Source organism: Gossypium hirsutum, chromosome D11 (genome assembly GCF_007990345.1).
Source record: "Gossypium hirsutum isolate 1008001.06 chromosome D11, Gossypium_hirsutum_v2.1, whole genome shotgun sequence".
NCBI classification, from domain to species: Eukaryota; Viridiplantae; Streptophyta; class Magnoliopsida; order Malvales; family Malvaceae; genus Gossypium; species Gossypium hirsutum.
The window spans coordinates 70,626,633-70,646,143 of NC_053447.1; the positions used below are offsets into that span (position 1 = coordinate 70,626,633).

Consider the following 19,511-nt stretch of genomic DNA (forward strand, 5'->3'; position numbering starts at 1 on the left):
TAATTTGTTCATTTTTCAATAAAGGAACCGAAATGCAATCTACCACTAAGTTCAGTGGCTTCCCTAGTACTTTTACTGACTATAAATGAATTGAACTTGAATAAATATGTCTTTATTTATGTTCATTTATTTATTTTTTAAAGCTTATTTGTGTTTAATTTGTGTTCGTTAAGTAAAATTATTTTCGTGTTCATTTATTTATAACTGTGTGTTGATCTTTGCTCGTTTAAACTTAGTGAGGATTATAGAAGAGGTTGGCAAGAGAGGGGGATGGTTGTTTAAACGGTGGTGAGGTGCTGGAAGAGAGAGGTTGAAGAAGAAATCTATCAAGGGAGGGGTATTTATAGGCAAGGATGATCACCCCTTGGCATTAGGCCCTAACACGTGCCTTCACTGGTCTTGTCATGTTTGGTCCCTTAGAAAACATTGTAGAACTTCTAAATAAGCAATAATGGGATCAATATGGACATAGTAAAGCCCTACGTGGGTCTTACTTGTGTTCCATGAAAAAGAATGACTCAACACCTATCATTGGCAAGGTAGATTAGAGGTGAGCCACGTGTAAACCATACATACGTTTGCGAGGGCCATGGCTGGTGAAGTGTTGCCTATGGGCGAAGTTATAGTCGAGAAGGTTGTGTGTGACACCCCACACCCAATTTGATCATCAAGTCCGAATGTGTGACATCACATTACGTCATCGAAACAACTCAAACTAACTTGACATAAATTTGCAAAATTAAATTCTTATTCATCATTCAGAACAATAAGCCTATTCATAAGAATCAATTCCATCTACATACATAAGAATCAATTCCATCTACATACATGGGGTTATAATGAGTTAATATATTAGAATTAGGGCTTGAATCCAAACTCAAATGTCATATTTCAAGTTATGTCTCCAGACATGGAGAATCTCGAGACAGGTTATAAATTATTTTGGAAATTTTAGCTTCAAAGTTAACATGTCTCAAGTTGAGTCTCGAGGCAAGGTCCTTTATGTCTCAAGATTGACCTCTCATGTTTTCCTACTTTTGGTTCGATGTTTGAATGCCTTGAGACAAGAGCTCTTGTATTGAGACTTGGAATAGGCAAAAAATTTAATTTAGCTTCGATGTACTTCTATCTTGAGACAAAGACCACTTGTCCCGAGACCTAAGAGCAATTGTCTCGAGACTAATTAGTTATGTATTGAGGCATCGGGCTTTTGAATGCAAAAATTAAGAGAAATTCTTTTTAACAGTATTGAGGCATGTTCTCCTTGTATCTAGACTTAATGACCAAATGAACAAAATTTCCCACTTCTAACTAGCCAAAACCTTACGCAATTGAACTCAAGCTGACCTAAAGCTTACCTTAAACCATAATCTCAAATTAACCCATCTAAACACATTCAACCATCACTAAATTATAAATCTTCCATGCATAAACACTTAATAAATCAATTCAAAAATCAAACCAACATAAACAAGCATAATTAACTAATAGTCAAAAGATAAAATCTAACCTATTAAGCATTATGGGTCACTTACTTAAAGTGGTAAAACTAAATTAGGCATCAAACCAACCAACTTAGGTACATGTTATATGACTTCAAAACTGTTAAAAATAATTTCTCGTAATTTTTGCATACAAAACATAATTGTAATGGCTTTTTGAGTTGAGTTGGAGAGTTGGATGCTTGACCACGAAATATTTATAGCTTTTATCCACAACTTACGCATGGAAACAAATAACTATGTACGCTGAGTAATGATTACTCAATGTTGCTAATATAACTTGAATTATCAATTATAAACATAACAAATGTAATAAAAATAAGTAACAAGAAAACCCAAGTTAACCAACCAACATTTCACATTTATCTAATTACATACTAGTTAGTTCAATAATTCATTGTTATTTTCATGTTAATCATTGTTTTGAATAATTCGAAAAGTAAAGGCATAAACACAACATACTTTCCAAAGCTCCATTTCAATTTTTTCATTATTCATCACATGTTTCTTACAAATAAAATAAAAAATAAAATAAAATATTCGTTCACATGTTGATTTTTCATACATGTAGCATGTAAGAAAACAAAGAAACAATGGAAGCCCCAACCAATGATCCAAGAACAGGCAAAGTGGCGGCAGCGACGCTGGAATCCGGGCCTGCTGCTGGGGCGAAAGCGGGAGAGGAGCTAGGGCTAGAACCACCTGCGGAAGGGGAAGGAGCAGGTGCATCTGCGGCCATGACGGCGCTCATTGAGGCGGCGGCAACAATGATGGCGGTGGAGACCTTCTTCATGTCCATGGCGTATAAAGGGATTATTAAACGCACCGGAAATGAATGAGACCTGCGTTTAATAACTGGTGAATGGGGATCCGCCGGTGATTGTTATTATTTGCTTTGTTATTGCAGGTCTGAAGAAAAAGGGTGGTGGGGAAGGTGATTTTATAGGTGCAAATTCATGGCTATTTTTAGTGACGAAGTTTAAAAGAAAAATTACGTGTTTGGTTTTCACATGGTTTGCGGGATAGACATGCAAAATTTTGAATTTGTTTTAGCGATTTTGACTGGATTTTAAGGTAAGGGGATTTTATTTTATTTTATTTGGTAAGAGAAACAAAAGTAGTAAATTACAGAAGAATAATTACCTCAATCAATATCATTTTGTAAATTATTCAGAATAGAAATATCAATTTGTTTGGGGAGAAAAAACAAATTCATGGAGATCCAATTGATAGTCAAGCATCATTGTCAATGCAGGAGAATGTGGGTTCGAGTGGGTTTATCCTCCTATAGAAAAGTTAGGATGAGTTATAGGTAGTTCTAAGCATTGTATCAACTTAGAAAGTTTCAGATACTTTCACGGTTGAATTAGATTCTAAAAAAAATGTACTAAGTAAGCTCATGTATTTAGGATGAATTGTATTTCAGCCCTTTTACTGAATCAGTGGCTAAATTAGCCTTTATGTATTTCGAAATGTACAAATTAGATCATCCTTTAAATTTTATCAATTAAATGATGATCTAGAACATTAAATCTATGCTGAAAATTATTTTTTTATAGGTAAATTACAAAAATGATCACTTAACTATGTCTTTCGTTGCATTCTATTTTGGCCACCCAATAATTATTTTTTGTTTTGTTCATATCAAATTAATTAATTTTTTATTTCTTGATTAATCCTAAAACTACATGGTCTAAATTTTAAAAACATTGATTAATAATGACTAAGAATTTTTCATAAATAAGACATATAAAATAAATTTTTAAAAATTTTCTATTTACAAAGATGAAAATCAATCAAAACGTAGGGAAAAAACCCAATTTCTTGTTTAAAAAATCCAATAAAAATATTAAATATATATATTTAGAGAAATATGTTTTTATTTAATTTTAAATAATTTTTTACAGCTTTTGTTTTGTTAGCTAAATTTTGAATTCAAATTTCTACTATTCAATAATCGAATCAATTTACTATTTAATCAATTCAACCAACCAATCTAATGAAATTTGAAGAAGTTGTTTTCTCAAGGTGGATATACACTTCAGTTCAATTACTATTTAATCAATTGGGTCCTTATGGGCTAAAAATGAATTTCTTTTAGAAAAATATATATTTAAAATTTTAAAGTTAGGACTAAATTGATAGATTTTGTAAATATTGAGGGTCAAATTTATTATTTTTTAGAATTATATGACAAATTTTGTAAACATTGAGGGATAAATTTGTTGATTTTTTATATTTAGGATCAAATCGATAGAATGTATAAATATTAGAGAGCTAATTTTGTTACTAGACCAATAAAACAAGCCCACATCAGCTCAGAGTGACTAAATCGAAAAAAAATAATAGTAGGGTAAGCAAAATAGAACAAAAAACATTGTTGGGTGACTATTTTTATAGTTAACCATGAAAATTATTTTCAGCAAAGATTTAACGTGCCACATCATCATCTTAAAGATAAATTTAACGGCGGTCTAATTTGCAAGTTTTGAAAGAGATATAAGGGCTAATTTGTTCATTTTTCAATAAAAGGACCGAAATGCAATCTACCGCTAAGCACAAGGGCTTCCCTAGTACTTTTACTGACTATAAATGAATTGAACTTGAATAAATATGTCTTTATTTATGTTCATTTATTTATTTTTTTAAAGCTTATTTGTGTTTAATTTGTGTTCGTTAAGTAAAATCATTTTCGTGTTCATTTATTTATAACTATGTGTGTTGATCTTTGTTCGCTTAAACTTAGTGATGATTATAGAAGAGGTTGGCAATAGAGGGGGATGGTGGTTTAAACGGTGGTGAGGTGCTCGTAGAGAGAGGTTGGAGAAGAAATATATCAAGGCTAGGGAGGGGTATTTATAGGCAAGGATGATCACCCATTGGCATTAGGCCCTAACACGTGCCTTCATTGGTCTTGTCTTGTTTGGTCCCTTAGAAAACATTGTAGAACTTCTAAATAAGCAATAATGGGATCAATGTGGACATAGTAAAGCTCTATGTGGGTCTTACTTATGTTCCATGGAAAAGAATGACTCAACACATATCATTAGCAAGGTAGATTAGAGGTGAGCCACGTGTAGAGCATACATACGTTTGCGAGGGTCATGGCTGGTGAAGTGTTGCCTATGGGCGAAGTCATAGTCAAGAAGGTTGTGTGTGACACCCCACACCCAACTCGATCGTCGGGTCCGACTGTGTGACATCACATTACGTCATTGAAACAACTCAAACTAACTTGACATAAATTTGCAAAATTAAATTCTTATTCATCGTTCAAAACACTAAGCCTATTCATTATGATCAACAAATAACATTTGATGTACATAAGAATCAATTTCATCTACATACAAGGGGTTATCATAAGTTAATATTAGAGTTAGGACTTGAATCCAAACTCAAATGTCATATTTCAAGTTATGTCTCCAGACATGGAGAATCTCGAGACAGGTCATAAATTATTTTGGAAATTTTAGCTTCAAAGTTAACATGTCTCGAGTTGCGTCTAGAGGCAAGGTCATTTATGCCTCGAGATTGACCTCTCATGTTTTCCTATTTTTGGTTCGATGTTTGAATGTCTTGAGGCAAGAGCTCTTGTATCAAGACTTGGAATAAGGGAAAAAAAATTAATTTAGCTTCGATGTACTTCTATCTTGAGACAAAGACCACTTGTCCCGAAACCTAGGAGCAATTGTCTCGAGACTAATTAGTTATGTATCGAGGCATCGGGCTCTTGAATGCAAAAATTAAGAGAAATTCTTTTTAACAGTATTGAGGCATGTTTGCCTTATATCGAGACTTAATGACCAAATGAACAAAATTTCCCACTTCTAACTTGCCAAAACCTTAGACAGTTGAACTCAAACTGACCTAAAGCTTACCTTAAACCATAATCTCAAATTAACCCATCTAAACACATTCAACCATCACTAAATTATAATCTTCCATGCATAAACACTTAATAAACCAATTCAAACAATCAAACCAACATAAACAAGCATAATTAACTAATAGTCAAAAGATAAAATCTAACCTCTTAAGCATTATGGGTCACTTACTTAAAGTGGCAAAACTAAATTAGGAATCCAACCAACCAACCTAGGTACATGTAATATGACTTCAAAATTGTTAAAAAGAATTTCTCTTAATTTTTGCATACAAAACATGATTGTAATGGCTTTTTGAGCTGAGTTGGAGAGTTGGATGCTTGACCGCGAAATATTTATAGCTTTTATCCACAACTTACGCATTTATCTAATAAAAATAACCAACCAACCAACCAACATAACTTGAATTCAATTATAAACCTAACAAATCTAATAAAAATAAGTAAGAAGAAAACCCAAGTTAACCAACCAACATTTCACATTTATCTAATTACATACTAGTTAGTTCAATAATTCATTGTTATTTTCATGTTAATCATTAGCATAAACACAACATACTTTCCAAAGCTCCATTTCAATTTTTCATTATTCATCACATATTTCTTACAAATAAAATAAAAAATAAAATAAAATATTCGTTCACATGTTGATTTTTCATACATGTAGCATGTAAGAAAACAAAGAAACAATGGAAGCCCCAACCAATGATCCAAGAACAGGCAAAGTGGCGGCAGCGACGCTGGAATCCGGGCCTGCTGCTGGGGCGAAAGCGGGAGAGGAGCTAGGGCTAGAACCACCTGCGGAAGGGGAAGGAGCAGGTGCATCTGCGGCCATGACGGCGCTCATTGAGGCGGCAGCAACAATGATGGCGGTGGAGACCTTCTTCATGTCCATGGCGTATAAAGGGATTATTAAACGCACCGGAAATGAATGAGACCTGCGTTTAATAACTGGTGAATGGGGATCCGCCGGTGATTGTTATTATTTGCTTTGTTATTGCAGGTCTGAAGAAGAATGGTGTTGGGGAGGATCATTTATAGGTGAAAATTCATGGCTATTTTTAGTGACGAAATTTTTTAAAAAAATTACGTGTTTGGTTTTTGCATGGTTTGCGGGATAGACATGCAAATTTTTGAATTTGTTTTAGCGATTTTGACTGGATTTTAAGGTAAGGGGATTTTATTTTATTTTATTTGGTAAGAGAAACAAGAGTAGTAAATTACAGAAGACTAATTACCTCAATCAATATCATTTTGTAAATTATTCAGAATAGAAATGTCAATTTGTTGGGGGAGAAAAAACAAATTCATGGATATCCAAGTGATAGTCAAACATGATTATCAATGCAGGAGAATGTGAGTTCAAGCGGATTTATTCTCCCATTGAAAAGCTAGGATGAGTTATGAATAGTTTTAAGCATTGTTTCAACTTAGAAAGTTTCAGATACTTTCACGGTTGAATTAGATTATCAAAAAAAAAGTACTAAATAAGCTCTTGTATTTAGGGTGAATTGCATTTCAACCCTTTTACTAAAATAGTGGCTAAATTTACCTTTATGTATTTCGAAACTTACAAATTAGATCATACTTTAAATTTTATCTATTAACTATGTCTTTCGTTATATTTTATTTTAGTCACACACTTATCATTTTTTGTTTTGTTCATATCAAATTAATTAATTTTTTTATTTCTTGATTCAACCTAAAACTATATGGTTATACATTTTAAAAATATTGATTAATAATGACTAAGAATTTTTCATAAATAAGACATATAAAAAAATTTAAAAATTTTATATTTACAAAGATGAAAATCGATCAAAACATAGGGGGGAAAACCCAATTTATTGTTTAAAAATTCTAATAAAAATTTTAAATATATATATTTAGAGAAATATGTTTTTATTTAATTTTAAATATTTTTTTACCGCTTTTGTCTTGTTAGCTAAATTTTGAATTCGAATTTCTATTATTGAATAATCGAATCAATGTACTATTTAATCAATTCAACCAACTAATCTAATGAAATTTGAAGAAATTGTTTTCTCAAGGTGGATATACACTTCAGTTCAATTACTATTTAATCAATTGGGTCCTTATGGGCTAAAAATGAATTTCTTTTAGAAAAATATATATTTAAATTTTTAGAGTTAGGACTAAATTGATAGATTTTATAAATATTGAGGGTCAAATTTGTTTTTTTAGAATTATAATTAAAATGACAAATTTTGTAAACATTGAGGGTTAAATCTGTTGATGTTTTTATATTTAGGATCAAATTGATAGAATGTATAAATATTAGAGAGCTAATTTTGTTACTAGACCAATAAAACAAGCCCACATCAGCTCAGAGTGACTAAATCGAAAAAATTAATAATTGGGTAACCAAAATAGAACAAAAGACATAGTTGGGTGACTATTTTTATAGTTTACCCATGAAAATCATTTTCAGCAAGGATTTAACGGGCCACATCATCATTTTACAAATAAATTTAACGGCGGTCTAATTTGCAAGTTTTGAAATATATATAAGGGCTAATTTGTTTATTTTTCAATAAAGGGATCGAAATGCAATCTACAGCGAAGTACAAGGGCTTCCGTAGTACTTTTACTGACTATAAATGAATTAAACTTGAATAAATATGTCTTTATTTAACGTTTGTTGTAACACCCTTAACCCGTATCCGTCGTCGGACTAGGGTTAAGAGGCGTTACCAAACAATTCACATCATTATACAAACATTTCATATACATTGATCATATATCATCATATCACATTCATTCATAATCACATTGTCCTTCAACTAGGTCTACGAGATCTAAAACATGCTTTTAAGAAGGTTCGAGACTAAATTAGTTACACATAAAAATTTCTGAAACTTTAAAAAATTTATAAGTAGCAGACATCTCACGCCCGTTTGAACAGCCGCGTGGACGAATATAGGTTATTTGCAAGGCCAATTCGCCAACCATAAGGGTCAACCCTATACAAGCACATAATATAGCATTATCCATTAATCGTGAATATCAATTTTGAACACTTCGACTAATGCATCAATAACTTTACTAAAGCTTACCACATAACCACAATCACATTCCTATTATAAGGCCATCTACATATCAAACCTCACATTATAAACAAGCCAAATCTCATGGCTCAATACACTTCAAACATAAAGGCACCAATAACCAAAATCACTTATACACTTAACAAACCAACTAGCCTATACATGCCACATAACCAAAATTTCAAACCTTTTAAGTACCGAAACCATAGCTAGATAGTGTGATGGGATCTCTGACGATTTCCATCCCGAACGAGCCTTCGGAACACTATAAAAGTAGAAAAATAACACAAAGTAAGCTATAAAGCTTAGTAAGTTGATATGTAAATAATAAGAAATCAGTTAACCTGCTTTTACCAATCCTCACAACATGTTCTCAAGATAATACGATCAAAATTGCACATAGCTCCACTATTTACTCATGTTCACATCAAGTTGTCTACTCGAGTCATAGTCACTAAATTCTTTATATCTTGTGCTACGGAACTCCAAATTAAGATCCTCTTGATTTTTCCGAAACTAGACTCACATATCTTCTTACCATAAAATTTTTAGAATTTTTTGGTTTAACCAATAAGTACAGTTAGTTCTTCAAAGTTGTCCCTATTCTGCTGTCTGACAGTTCCGACCCTTCTTCTCTAAAAATTAATTATCTCTTAGTACGGGATTCGGATGATATTCCCATTTGTTTCTCTTGAAAATAGACTCATTATAATTTTAATCATATAAATTCTAACCCATTATTCTTTTTATACAATTTTTAATGATTTTTCAAATTCTAACACATATCATATTTCATCTATACAAGTCACATAGATCATATTTCATTTCATTCTCAATCATATAATCATTTACATAGCTAACCTTAGCTTTCACAAGTTTAATCAATTTAATTCTTATATAACATTCAATTCATACTTCCATATAGCCAAATGAGCACATTTAGGTATACAACATATTTAAACACATATCTTTCTCATTTCATATACATGATACGGTATGAACTCACCAATTCACTTTCATTCGATTCTCACATAGGTTATGTACATACCTGTCTTGCTTAACTCGATCATACTTCCATTCTAAACTTTCACTTACTTGTTGATTTCTGTCACGAATACTTCGCTTTCGTTGTACCATCACTTATAACCATGTTTCATCTACTTTTCCCATTGAACCATTTGGAATACTAAAGGATACTCGGGGATCTCGTACACATAGTAACGTAACAATGCCATATCCTAGATATAGTCTTACATATAATCACATATCGATGCCAATAGCCCAGCCATGGTCTTGCACGAAATCACATATCGATGCCAATGTCCCAAACATGGTCTTACATGATGTCTAATATTGATGCCATATCCCAGATATGATCTTACTCGTAATTTCGGTAACCCTAATGTCATGACATTTGTATCATATCTATTCCTAAGGTTCAACCGGGACTTTTACTTTGTCGAATCTCCATCGAACATTTCCAAAGCATTGTAATCACAACTAAATTCAATATTTAAGCATTCACCATAATTATCTCAATTAAGCATTTAAACATGTATAATTTAATGCTTATTAAACATACGAACTTACCTCATTCGCTGAATCTATGAATTTAGGTCGACTAATCCGATACTTTGATTTTCCCTCGATCTAGATAATATCAAAATTAATTTATTTAATTATCTCCCTATTCAATTTAATCCAAAATTTTCTTTAAAGTACATTTACACTTTTCCCCCATAATTTCACATTTTTGCAATTTAGTCATTATCAAATAAAATCACAATTTCATGAAATTAAACACAAACCCAAGCTAGCCGAATTTTCCATATATTACTATCATCCCATATTTTCAATTTATTTCATATTTTAACCACTAAATTTCCACATTTCACAATTTAGTCCAAAATTGACATTTTTCTCAAAAAAATCACTTTATAAAAGATGAAAATCTAACATCAAATATTCATAATCTATCATAAATCATCAATTTACTCAAGCATTCAACAATGACAACATGTTAAATCTTTAACAATTTCGAATTCAGAAGCAAGGGCTAGCTACATTACAAAGCAACGATCACAAAAACGTTGAAATAATTAAAAATGGGACAAAAATACATACCACACAAGCTATGAAATAGTTGCCGAATGTAAAAGCTCTCAAATGGCTTTCTTGCCCTAAAATGCAGTTGAAGATGGAGAAGAAAAGATGATACCTTTACTTTATTTTACTTAATTTATCATTATTAATTAATTTACTTTTATAACCTTTAAAACATTTAAAATTTACACAAATCCCAAGCCCTCACATTCCACTATCAACATTAATGGTCTAATTACCATATAAAGACTTTCACTTTAAATCCCTATAGTTATTTAATACCTTTAGCTATTAGAACTCAACTTTTACGCTTTACGCAATTTAGTCCTTTTTACTAAATTAAACACTTAAACGATAAAATTTCTTTACGAAAATTTCACACAACTCTAATATCATGCTGTAAATATTAAAATAATAATAAAATTTTACAACCTCAGATTTGTGGTTCTAAAACCACTGTTCCGATTTAGCTAAAATCGATTTGTTACATTTGCGAGGGCCATGGCTGGTGAAGTGTTGCCTATGGGCAAAGTCATAGTCGAGAAGGTTGTGTGTGACACCCCACACCCAAGTTGATTGTCGGGTCTGAATGTGTGACATCACATTACGTCGTCGAAACAACTCAAACTAACTTGACATAAATTTGCAAAATTAAATTCTTATTCATCATTCAAAACAATAAGCCTATTCACTATGATCAACAAATAACATTTGATGTACATAAGAATCAATTTCATCTACATACAAGGGGTTATAATAAGTTAATATTAGAGTTAGGACTTGAAACCAAACTCAAATGTCATATTTCAAGTTGTCTCCAGACATGGAGAATCTCGAGACAGGTCATAAATTATTTTGTAAATTTTAGCTTCAAAGTTAACATGTCTCGAGTTGAGTCTCGAGGCAAGGTCCTTTATGTCTCGAGATTGACCTCTCATGTTTTCCTATTTTTGGTTCGATGTTTGAATGTCTTGAGACAAGAGCTCTTGTATCAATACTTGGAATAAGGAAAAAAAATTAATTTAGCTTCAATGTACTTCTATCTTGAGACAAAGACCACTTGTCCCGAGACCTAAGAGCAATTGTCTCGAGACTAATTAGTTATGTATCGAGGCATCGGGCTCTTGAATGCAAAAATTAAGAGAATTTTTTAATAGTATTGAGGCATGTTCTCCTTGTATCGAGACTTAAAGACCAAATGAACAAAATTTCCCACTTCTAACTTGCCAAAACCTTAGACAGTTGAACTCAAACTGACCTAAAGCTTACCTTAAACCATAATCTCAAATTAACCCATCTAAACACATTCAACCATCACTAAATTATAATCTTCCATTCATAAACACTTAATAAACCAATTCAAACAATCAAACCAACATAAACAAGCATAATTAACTAATAGTCAAAAGATAAAATCTAACCTCTTAAGCATTATGGGTCACTTACTTAAAGTGGCAAAACTAAATTAGGCATCAAACCAACCAACCTAGGTACATGTCATATGACTTCAAAACTGTTAAAAAAAATTTCTCTTAATTTTTGCATACAAAACATGATTGTAATGGCTTTTTGAGTTGAGTTGGAGAGTTGGATGCTTGACCGCAAAATATTTATAGCTTTTATCCACAACTTGCGCATGAAAACAAATAAATATGTACGCTGAGTTATGATTACTCAATGTTGCTAACATAACTTGAATTCAATTACAAACATAACAAATCTGATAAAAATAAGTAACAAGAAAACCCATGTTAACCAACCAACATTTCACATTAACATCAAGGATGCATATATACTAATAGATCACTCAATTTCTCGATATGATTTCCGATGCACTCTCAAGATATTTGCATCTAGTTTAACATATCAAACATGAATCATTTCAACATTTTATCTCATCTCAGCTACACATATGCATACAATAAGCAATATTACATTTTTATTTTTTTCGAAGATTAAAGTAACTCTATTCGATTAAAATTAGATTTTGAAGTGATTGATTCACAATGATGTATTATGTTTTAATTCTGTTACATTATATTTTTAATTTCAATTTATCTAATAATTTATTAATTTATATTAAATTAATTCCAAATTTATTTTCATAAAATATTAAACATATAAAATAGTATTTTAATTGAAAAATATTTAGTATAATTAAAATTTTTTAAATTGAAGGAATATTATTTTTAAAAATTTAAATGGAATAATTGAAGTGATGATGTGGCAGCTGGTAGATAACCAAATTATATATAAACGTTAAGTGAACGTTTCACACAATTTCAATTTATTTTCTTTTGTCGGCCTAATTTATTAGCCGTTATATGAACGTTACCCAGCTGTACGTAGGTCCCACGCGCCACTCTCTCCGCCTATAAATATTCTCCTTCCCCCTCACCGAACCCTAAATCAAACCAAACCCCAAACAAAGCAAACAAATTTCTGTCTCCCAAAGAAATTTTTTTGCTCCTCTCCGCTTCAGAAAAATGGCTCAAGTTAGCATCATGAAGGCTCTTTTGGTCGCTTTATTCATGGCATTCTTAACCGCCGCCACGGCACAAGTTAGTGAGGCGCCTTCTCCGTCTCCAGACGCCGGTGCCGGTTTCTCCGTGGGCGTTTCCACCGCTGCTGTTGGGTTTTCTTTGGTTGTGTCTCTTCTTGCTTTGTTGAAAGCTTAAATTTATGGGATTTTTTTTTGGGTGGTCTTTTTGTACCATTGATTTATTTTTGGGTTTTGTTTTTAATTTCATTCTTTGTTACTTCATGGGATTGATTGTAATGAAGTTGATTCATTGAGTATTATTATTATATTTGAGCATTTTTTTCTTACAGTATTCATTGCCCAAAACAATCGATTTGGTATTTCAGTATTAAATTGAAAATAATTCGATTGGATCCAATTCTCCTGTCTTTCACTGTTAATTCGATTGGATCCTTTTTATCATAATTTTAACTTTGAATTTCTTTTATTTATGTTTTTCGTCAGTACAGTATGCTGATTGTGTTGAATTGAAATAATTTAAAAAACAATCAAGTTTTTGTTGTAGGAATTTACTTTCAGTACGACTTTTAAAAGTTAATAAAGAAATGCAAGGTCGGAAACTGCTGTTAAATTAGAATTAATTTTTTTAATAATTTATATTTATTTTTAAGATTTTTTAAAAAAAATTAGAATTATTTTTAAAATTAAAATGATATTTTAGTTATAGTTTAGGGAATAAATTAATGTTCTCCATTATTATATTTAACAGAAAAAAAATTAAAGGAAGGTTAATATACAATTTTAAAATATTAAACATTTAGGTTGGGTTTAGATGGGCGATTGACCGCGGTGCAGTGAGTTTAGTTTACTTTTTGTCTCACGCTACAGTATATAATAAATAAATAATAAATAAATAAATAATTCAATCTAATTTAAACATAATTCAGTCTAATTTAATTATAATAAATAAATAATTCGTACCAATTTAAATTGAATCTGAATTGATCTTAACTCATAACAACATGAACAAATAGTCGAAAATGATTTAAACTTAAAGTAATCAAAACTCGTAATGATTCAACTCAAAAAACTCAATCTTCAAATTTAAATGATTCAAAAACTTGTTCAATTGAATTTTTTTTAAGTCCAGATCATATCTGTTATTTTTTTATACAATACTTAGAATACTCATAGTACTTCTCCAACCATTAAATATGAGAATTATGCATTTTAACACACTCAAACTTATATATATAAACATTTTTTTTGTCTCACGCTCTTCATATAATTATATAAACATAACTATCCAAATTGATAATCACATTTTTTTAAGTGACAAAAGACATAACTCAGCACTATGACTAGTTACAACTGCTAATAAATAACCAAGTAACGTAACTTTTGGATTACTTATAATCTTTCAATTATAACAAAAATTTTCTATACTTTCTTGAAGTTGATAATCTATTCTAGCTTCGACCTTATCTTTCAACAAATGACAACCTGATTTGGCAATGTACTCCCCATATACATTAGTTAGCCATATAATTCTATAATCTCTTCTACCTTGGTATATAGGGATACTTCATTCTCAAAACCATTTTCCCCATTCAAAACATACCATTGCACCTTTCCACCTTTCTTGGCTTCAAGGAAAATAAATCCCCTTCAACATATTTACCCAAAATGCATTGTTAAAAACATTGAGAATATCTTTGAACCCAATTCCCCCTTTTTCTTTTCTCTTTCTAGGATTCAACCAGCTCACCCAATGCATCTTTTTTTCTTCCTTACCTTGACCCACAGGAAATCTGGCAGAGCTAAATTTATCTCATTACACAACTTCATTGGTATCTTGAAACATTGAATTGTGTAAACAAGTATTGTTGTTGCTATTGTCTTCATTATCAGCGGATTTTGTTTCTATGATTGCACCTTCCTTAACACTTTTTTCCTTCACATATCCCACTCTACACATTTTGCTTCAAACTTCCTGGATCGTTGGCCTCTTGAATATGCAACTTTCCAACAACTGCAAGATTAACATATTGTGGCACATTTGTACTGAAATTTATACTTGGTTTGTTAAAGTTGATCCTCTGCCTAGAGGCCTCACTAAATTCAGTCAAAACGGCAGTTTATAATCTCACAATTCTCCATATTTTCTGCCATAAAAAATTAAGGAACCATCTTCAGATAATAGGCAAGACAAATGTGGACAATGTTTGCTCATTTTAATTCCTTTATTTATCATTCTAGACATGACATCCACAAGAAGAAGCAATAAGAGGATGGAGAATCCCCTTGCCTAAGACCTCTAGTTGGGAAAATTGTGTTAATTTTCTTGCCGATGACAACTATATTATAAGAAAATAATTTAAGAACTTCATCATCAACTTTATCCATTTTGTATCAAAACCAAATCTCTCTCACACACCTTCTAAAAGATTCCACTCCACCTTATTATAGACAGTCTTCAAATCCCTCATTATCCTATTATTTCTTATGGAAAATACTAGAGTACCCATCAGGCCCAATTAGAACCCTACTTCCATAATTTCCTATTCTCTCACTTTCTCCATTAGCTTCAAATTCATTTCTTCTGTAACCAAGGAAGGCACAATATCCAAAACATGACCCCATTGTTTATGTCCAGTTGAAGTGAACAAATCCCTATAATAATCTTCAAAGTTTATCTCATTAGTGTTTTTACTTTTTTGAAGCTAAGCACATCCAATTGGAGCCTTAATTGAAGCTTCAAGACGTCTTTGATATTGAACGCCATCACATGTATGGCTTGTTGGAATTTGTGACCCATCATGAACACATAAAAAGTTCATAATCAACTATTTAAGTATATTGGTAAAAGCCATTTACAAGGTGCATTGAATATTAGTAGATACATTGATTAAAGTAATGTGTTGTTAATGTTCAAAGTATAATCTAAATATATGGATTGAATTTTTATAGATATATACATTGACGCTTCTCCCATCACTTAAAGTTATAGGTAATGTCATATTTTCTTACTTATATCTAAATATATATATATGGAATATGACTATCAACTTTCAATAACATAATTTCTATTATAGATGCTAATGCAACAATTAAGAATATAAAAAAACCAAAACCCACAAAACTCTTTACCATTATTCCAAATAGCATCACAATTTACAACCTCCAAAACTAGTATCATCGATCATATTCCAAGCTCAAAGATCCACTAAAGATCAAAAGATAAATCATATATTTAAAAGTTCCAAATAGTAGGAAAAGCTAGATCTTCTTCATAACCATGATCATGAACTTGGAAACTAGCTTCAACTCCATGGAAACCATCAACACCACCATGCATCTCAATCATGGCATCCCAATTGAAGCTACTATTCTCACCAAATGGAACCAACTCATCATAATAATCTTTCATCGTTGAATCCATTGCTGTTAAAGTACTCTCAGCATCATCATTGTTATTAACAACAGCTTCTTCTTCACATTGCTTTTTTTCATCTTTTTTAATCCCCAATTGTTGAAGAAACTCATGCAAATCAATCTGTGGCTTATCTGATGAAACCCCAACAACATCTTTCTCTTTCATTTGAACATCATCAGCTATGTTTTTGCTTTGGGTATCTGTTTTTGTTTTCAAAACCCCATTGTTTTTAAGTTCTTGAAGCCTCTGGTGAATAACATGAACACTAGGCTGAGCATTTATGTTGAGCAAACCAGGGGAAGAAGAAGGGAACATGGAGACGAAGTTGTTTGATGGGATCCATTTGAACTTTTGTGTCGACGATTTGTTGGATAAGTTGGTGGTGGTAGTGGTGGGGATTCGTTGAAGGTGAGGGAGGTTGAGGTAAGCTTCCGGGCCGTACAACCTCCTAGCGGCGTCATCGTAAGCCATGGCGGCTTCTTCGGCGGTGGCGAATGAGCCTAACCATAGCCTGGTTCGTTTCTTGGGTTCCCTTATTTCGGCAACCCATTTGCCCCACGTACGTTGACGGACACCACGGTACTGGCACGATGCGTTCTGTGGACCACCTTTGCCTCGTGTTGGACCTTTCTTCCATGGCTTCAATGGCGATCGTTTGTAGCTGTCCATAGAAGGAGATGAGTGAGTGAGTGAGTGAGCGAGTGAAGATGTGGAACCATGGGAGTGAATGGCGCGGGGATTTGTAGTGGGAAGTGTAGTTTGGTTTTAAATGTTTTCACGTTATGCGAAAAACAATTCAAGCTCCTGTAACCGTTACCAGGGAGCTACAGTATTTTTTCAACATACCCAACTTAAATATCTAGCCAAAAACTTAAATACCAAAAATATTTCTTAATTGGATAAATCTCAAGATCGGACTGATTTGGGATCGGATTATTTAAGGTGTTCTATTCAAAATTTGAATCATTTTGAGTTACTTGTCTGCTTGTAGATTCTTTCGAGTTCAGGTCATTAAGAGTTTAAACTATTGACTTTTTATTATTAAATTGAGTTAGGTTGAACTAGAATTGACCAAGTTGGATTTTCACATTGATGTTATTTTAAATTTAATTTAGACGAAGCTGAATGATTAACTTTTTTATTATCGAATTGAATCGAGTTTAGATTGAATTTTCGAATTCAAAGCCACATCAATAAATCTAATTTAATTGATTCGTATAGATATAAATGACTAATTTAAGATTCAAAGTATACGTGGCCATGGACTAAATATTCACTTACCCACATTTGTTTTTCAATATCTTTAATAAAGTCAAGCTCTAATTAATATTAAAACTAGTTTTATATTTATATTAAATTTAAATTTAAATATAATATTTTAGCCCTTCATTAGAAATTCAGATTGACCCGAAATAAAAAAGATTATCCAAAGTCCTATGATCTTAATTTTTGATAGATTTAGGGTTTATGGTTTCCTTAAATTTAAAAATAATTCTTATTAAAGTTAAATTTTAAAGATAATTCTTGTAATTATCGGTTTGCATTAATTTAATTAGTCCCCATTTTTATTTGCTCAAAAAAATTATTTTTAACTTTTCAAATCAGCCCTTTTCAATTCTTGAGATAACCTTTTCCGTAAATTTCATTTAAAAATCAAGCAAATTTACAGGTTCAGATCTCAACTTTTATAGTTTTTTTATCAATTTATCCCTTACTTTTCCTTAACCTTTTATTTATCATGAAATTGGACAAACTCTATTACGATTTAACTAGAAATTACATTAGATGCTAACATGATAATCTATGTGACGGTCTACATATATTTTAGTTGAAATATCACTATCTTGTATTATATGTTATGTCAATAAATATTTTATACTTCAAATTTAACAATAAAATATGAAAAGGAAAAAAATTCAAGATTAAAACTCAAAAAGTACATAAAATTGATCCCTCTACTATTCAAATTTCACTTTTTCAGTCCTTTCGGTAACTCTTTTTTGTTAACATCATTTAAATATGATGTGTTTTTTTTTTGTATTTTACATGTCATTATTTGACTAGTATATATATTTGTATATGCATATACAAATAATTTGATTTTAAAAAGTAAAAAAGAAAAATTATGTGCTCGTTACATTTTTACTACTTTTATAAATTTGAAGAGATTTTATTTTCTATTTGTAATTTTGGGAAATTTTTATAAAATTTTTATTTTTTTAGATTTTTGTTTTTATAAATTTTAATTATTTGCTTATGTGATATATAAGATAAAGTAGTGACACGTCAACTATGAAATACAGGTGAAGTATCATATAAGCTGTCATGTGCAACATTTGCTGCAATTTATAATGGTTCCTTCAAATTGTAATGGAATTTGTTCAATTTGAGAAAAAGAAAAGGAGTAAGGGCTAATTTAAGAGAAAAAAATAATGAGTATGGGTCAAATTGAAAAGATTATAAAAGTTTAGTACTAAATTTGTAATTATACCTAATTTTTAAACTAAAGAAATCTATTTCGAGCAAATAAAAACACAAAGATTAAATCCATATAAAACAATAAGTAGATGAACGATCAGTGGCGAAATTAAGGGAGCTGGCAAGGGCCCAGCCCCCCTATAATGAAAAAATTTCTATATGGTCCCTCTAAAATTTTTAAAATTTTAAATTAGTAAAGGTAAAATTGTACTTTGCCCCCCCTAAAAATATAAAAATTTGATTTAATTCTTTAAAAATGATAAAGATATAGTCTATTAAAATGGTGGAATTGCATTTTTTCTCTCGTAAAAATTACAATTTACTTTCAGCCCCTAAAAAATTTTCTGGTTTCGTCCTTGTGAACTATCCTTAAATTTTAACATAGTCCCAAACCAAGACAATAAGCAAACATATACTACCTATCTTGTCTTTCACGGGTTAATCATGATTATACAGTCGATTATACCATGTCAAACGTAATAAATATTATCATAATCAATTACAATAAACATCAACAAAAATAGAAAATTGATGTAAAATTTTCATGGATGGATGGGGG

General features: G+C 31.2%; 3 protein-coding genes across 3 annotated transcripts; all 3 read right to left on the minus strand.

Moving 5' to 3' along the window:
* Positions 1-1,964: 1,964 nt before the first annotated feature.
* LOC107925741 (arabinogalactan protein 23) lies at positions 1,965-2,412 on the minus strand. Its single transcript, XM_016856464.2, has one exon. The coding sequence runs from the start codon at positions 2,299-2,301 to the stop codon at positions 2,062-2,064; it is 240 nt and encodes a 79-aa protein (XP_016711953.1). The 5' UTR covers positions 2,302-2,412; the 3' UTR covers positions 1,965-2,061.
* Positions 2,413-5,944: 3,532 nt separating this feature from the next.
* LOC107925740 (arabinogalactan protein 23) lies at positions 5,945-6,393 on the minus strand. The gene has a single exon (XM_016856462.2). The coding sequence runs from the start codon at positions 6,278-6,280 to the stop codon at positions 6,041-6,043; it is 240 nt and encodes a 79-aa protein (XP_016711951.1). The 5' UTR covers positions 6,281-6,393; the 3' UTR covers positions 5,945-6,040.
* Positions 6,394-16,162: 9,769 nt separating this feature from the next.
* LOC107925847 (dehydration-responsive element-binding protein 2F) lies at positions 16,163-17,182 on the minus strand. Its single transcript, XM_016856577.2, has one exon. It carries the CDS (start codon positions 17,141-17,143, stop codon positions 16,292-16,294), a length of 852 nt encoding a protein of 283 aa, XP_016712066.1. The 5' UTR covers positions 17,144-17,182; the 3' UTR covers positions 16,163-16,291.
* Positions 17,183-19,511: the final 2,329 nt, after the last annotated feature.

Excerpts from the sequence above, each read along its gene's own strand:
- LOC107925741 (XM_016856464.2), bottom strand. The coding sequence starts at position 2,301 with ATGGACATGAAGAAGGTCTCCACCGCCATCATTGTTGCCGCCGCCTCA.
- LOC107925740 (XM_016856462.2), bottom strand. The coding sequence starts at position 6,280 with ATGGACATGAAGAAGGTCTCCACCGCCATCATTGTTGCTGCCGCCTCA.
- LOC107925847 (XM_016856577.2), bottom strand. The coding sequence starts at position 17,143 with ATGGACAGCTACAAACGATCGCCATTGAAGCCATGGAAGAAAGGTCCA.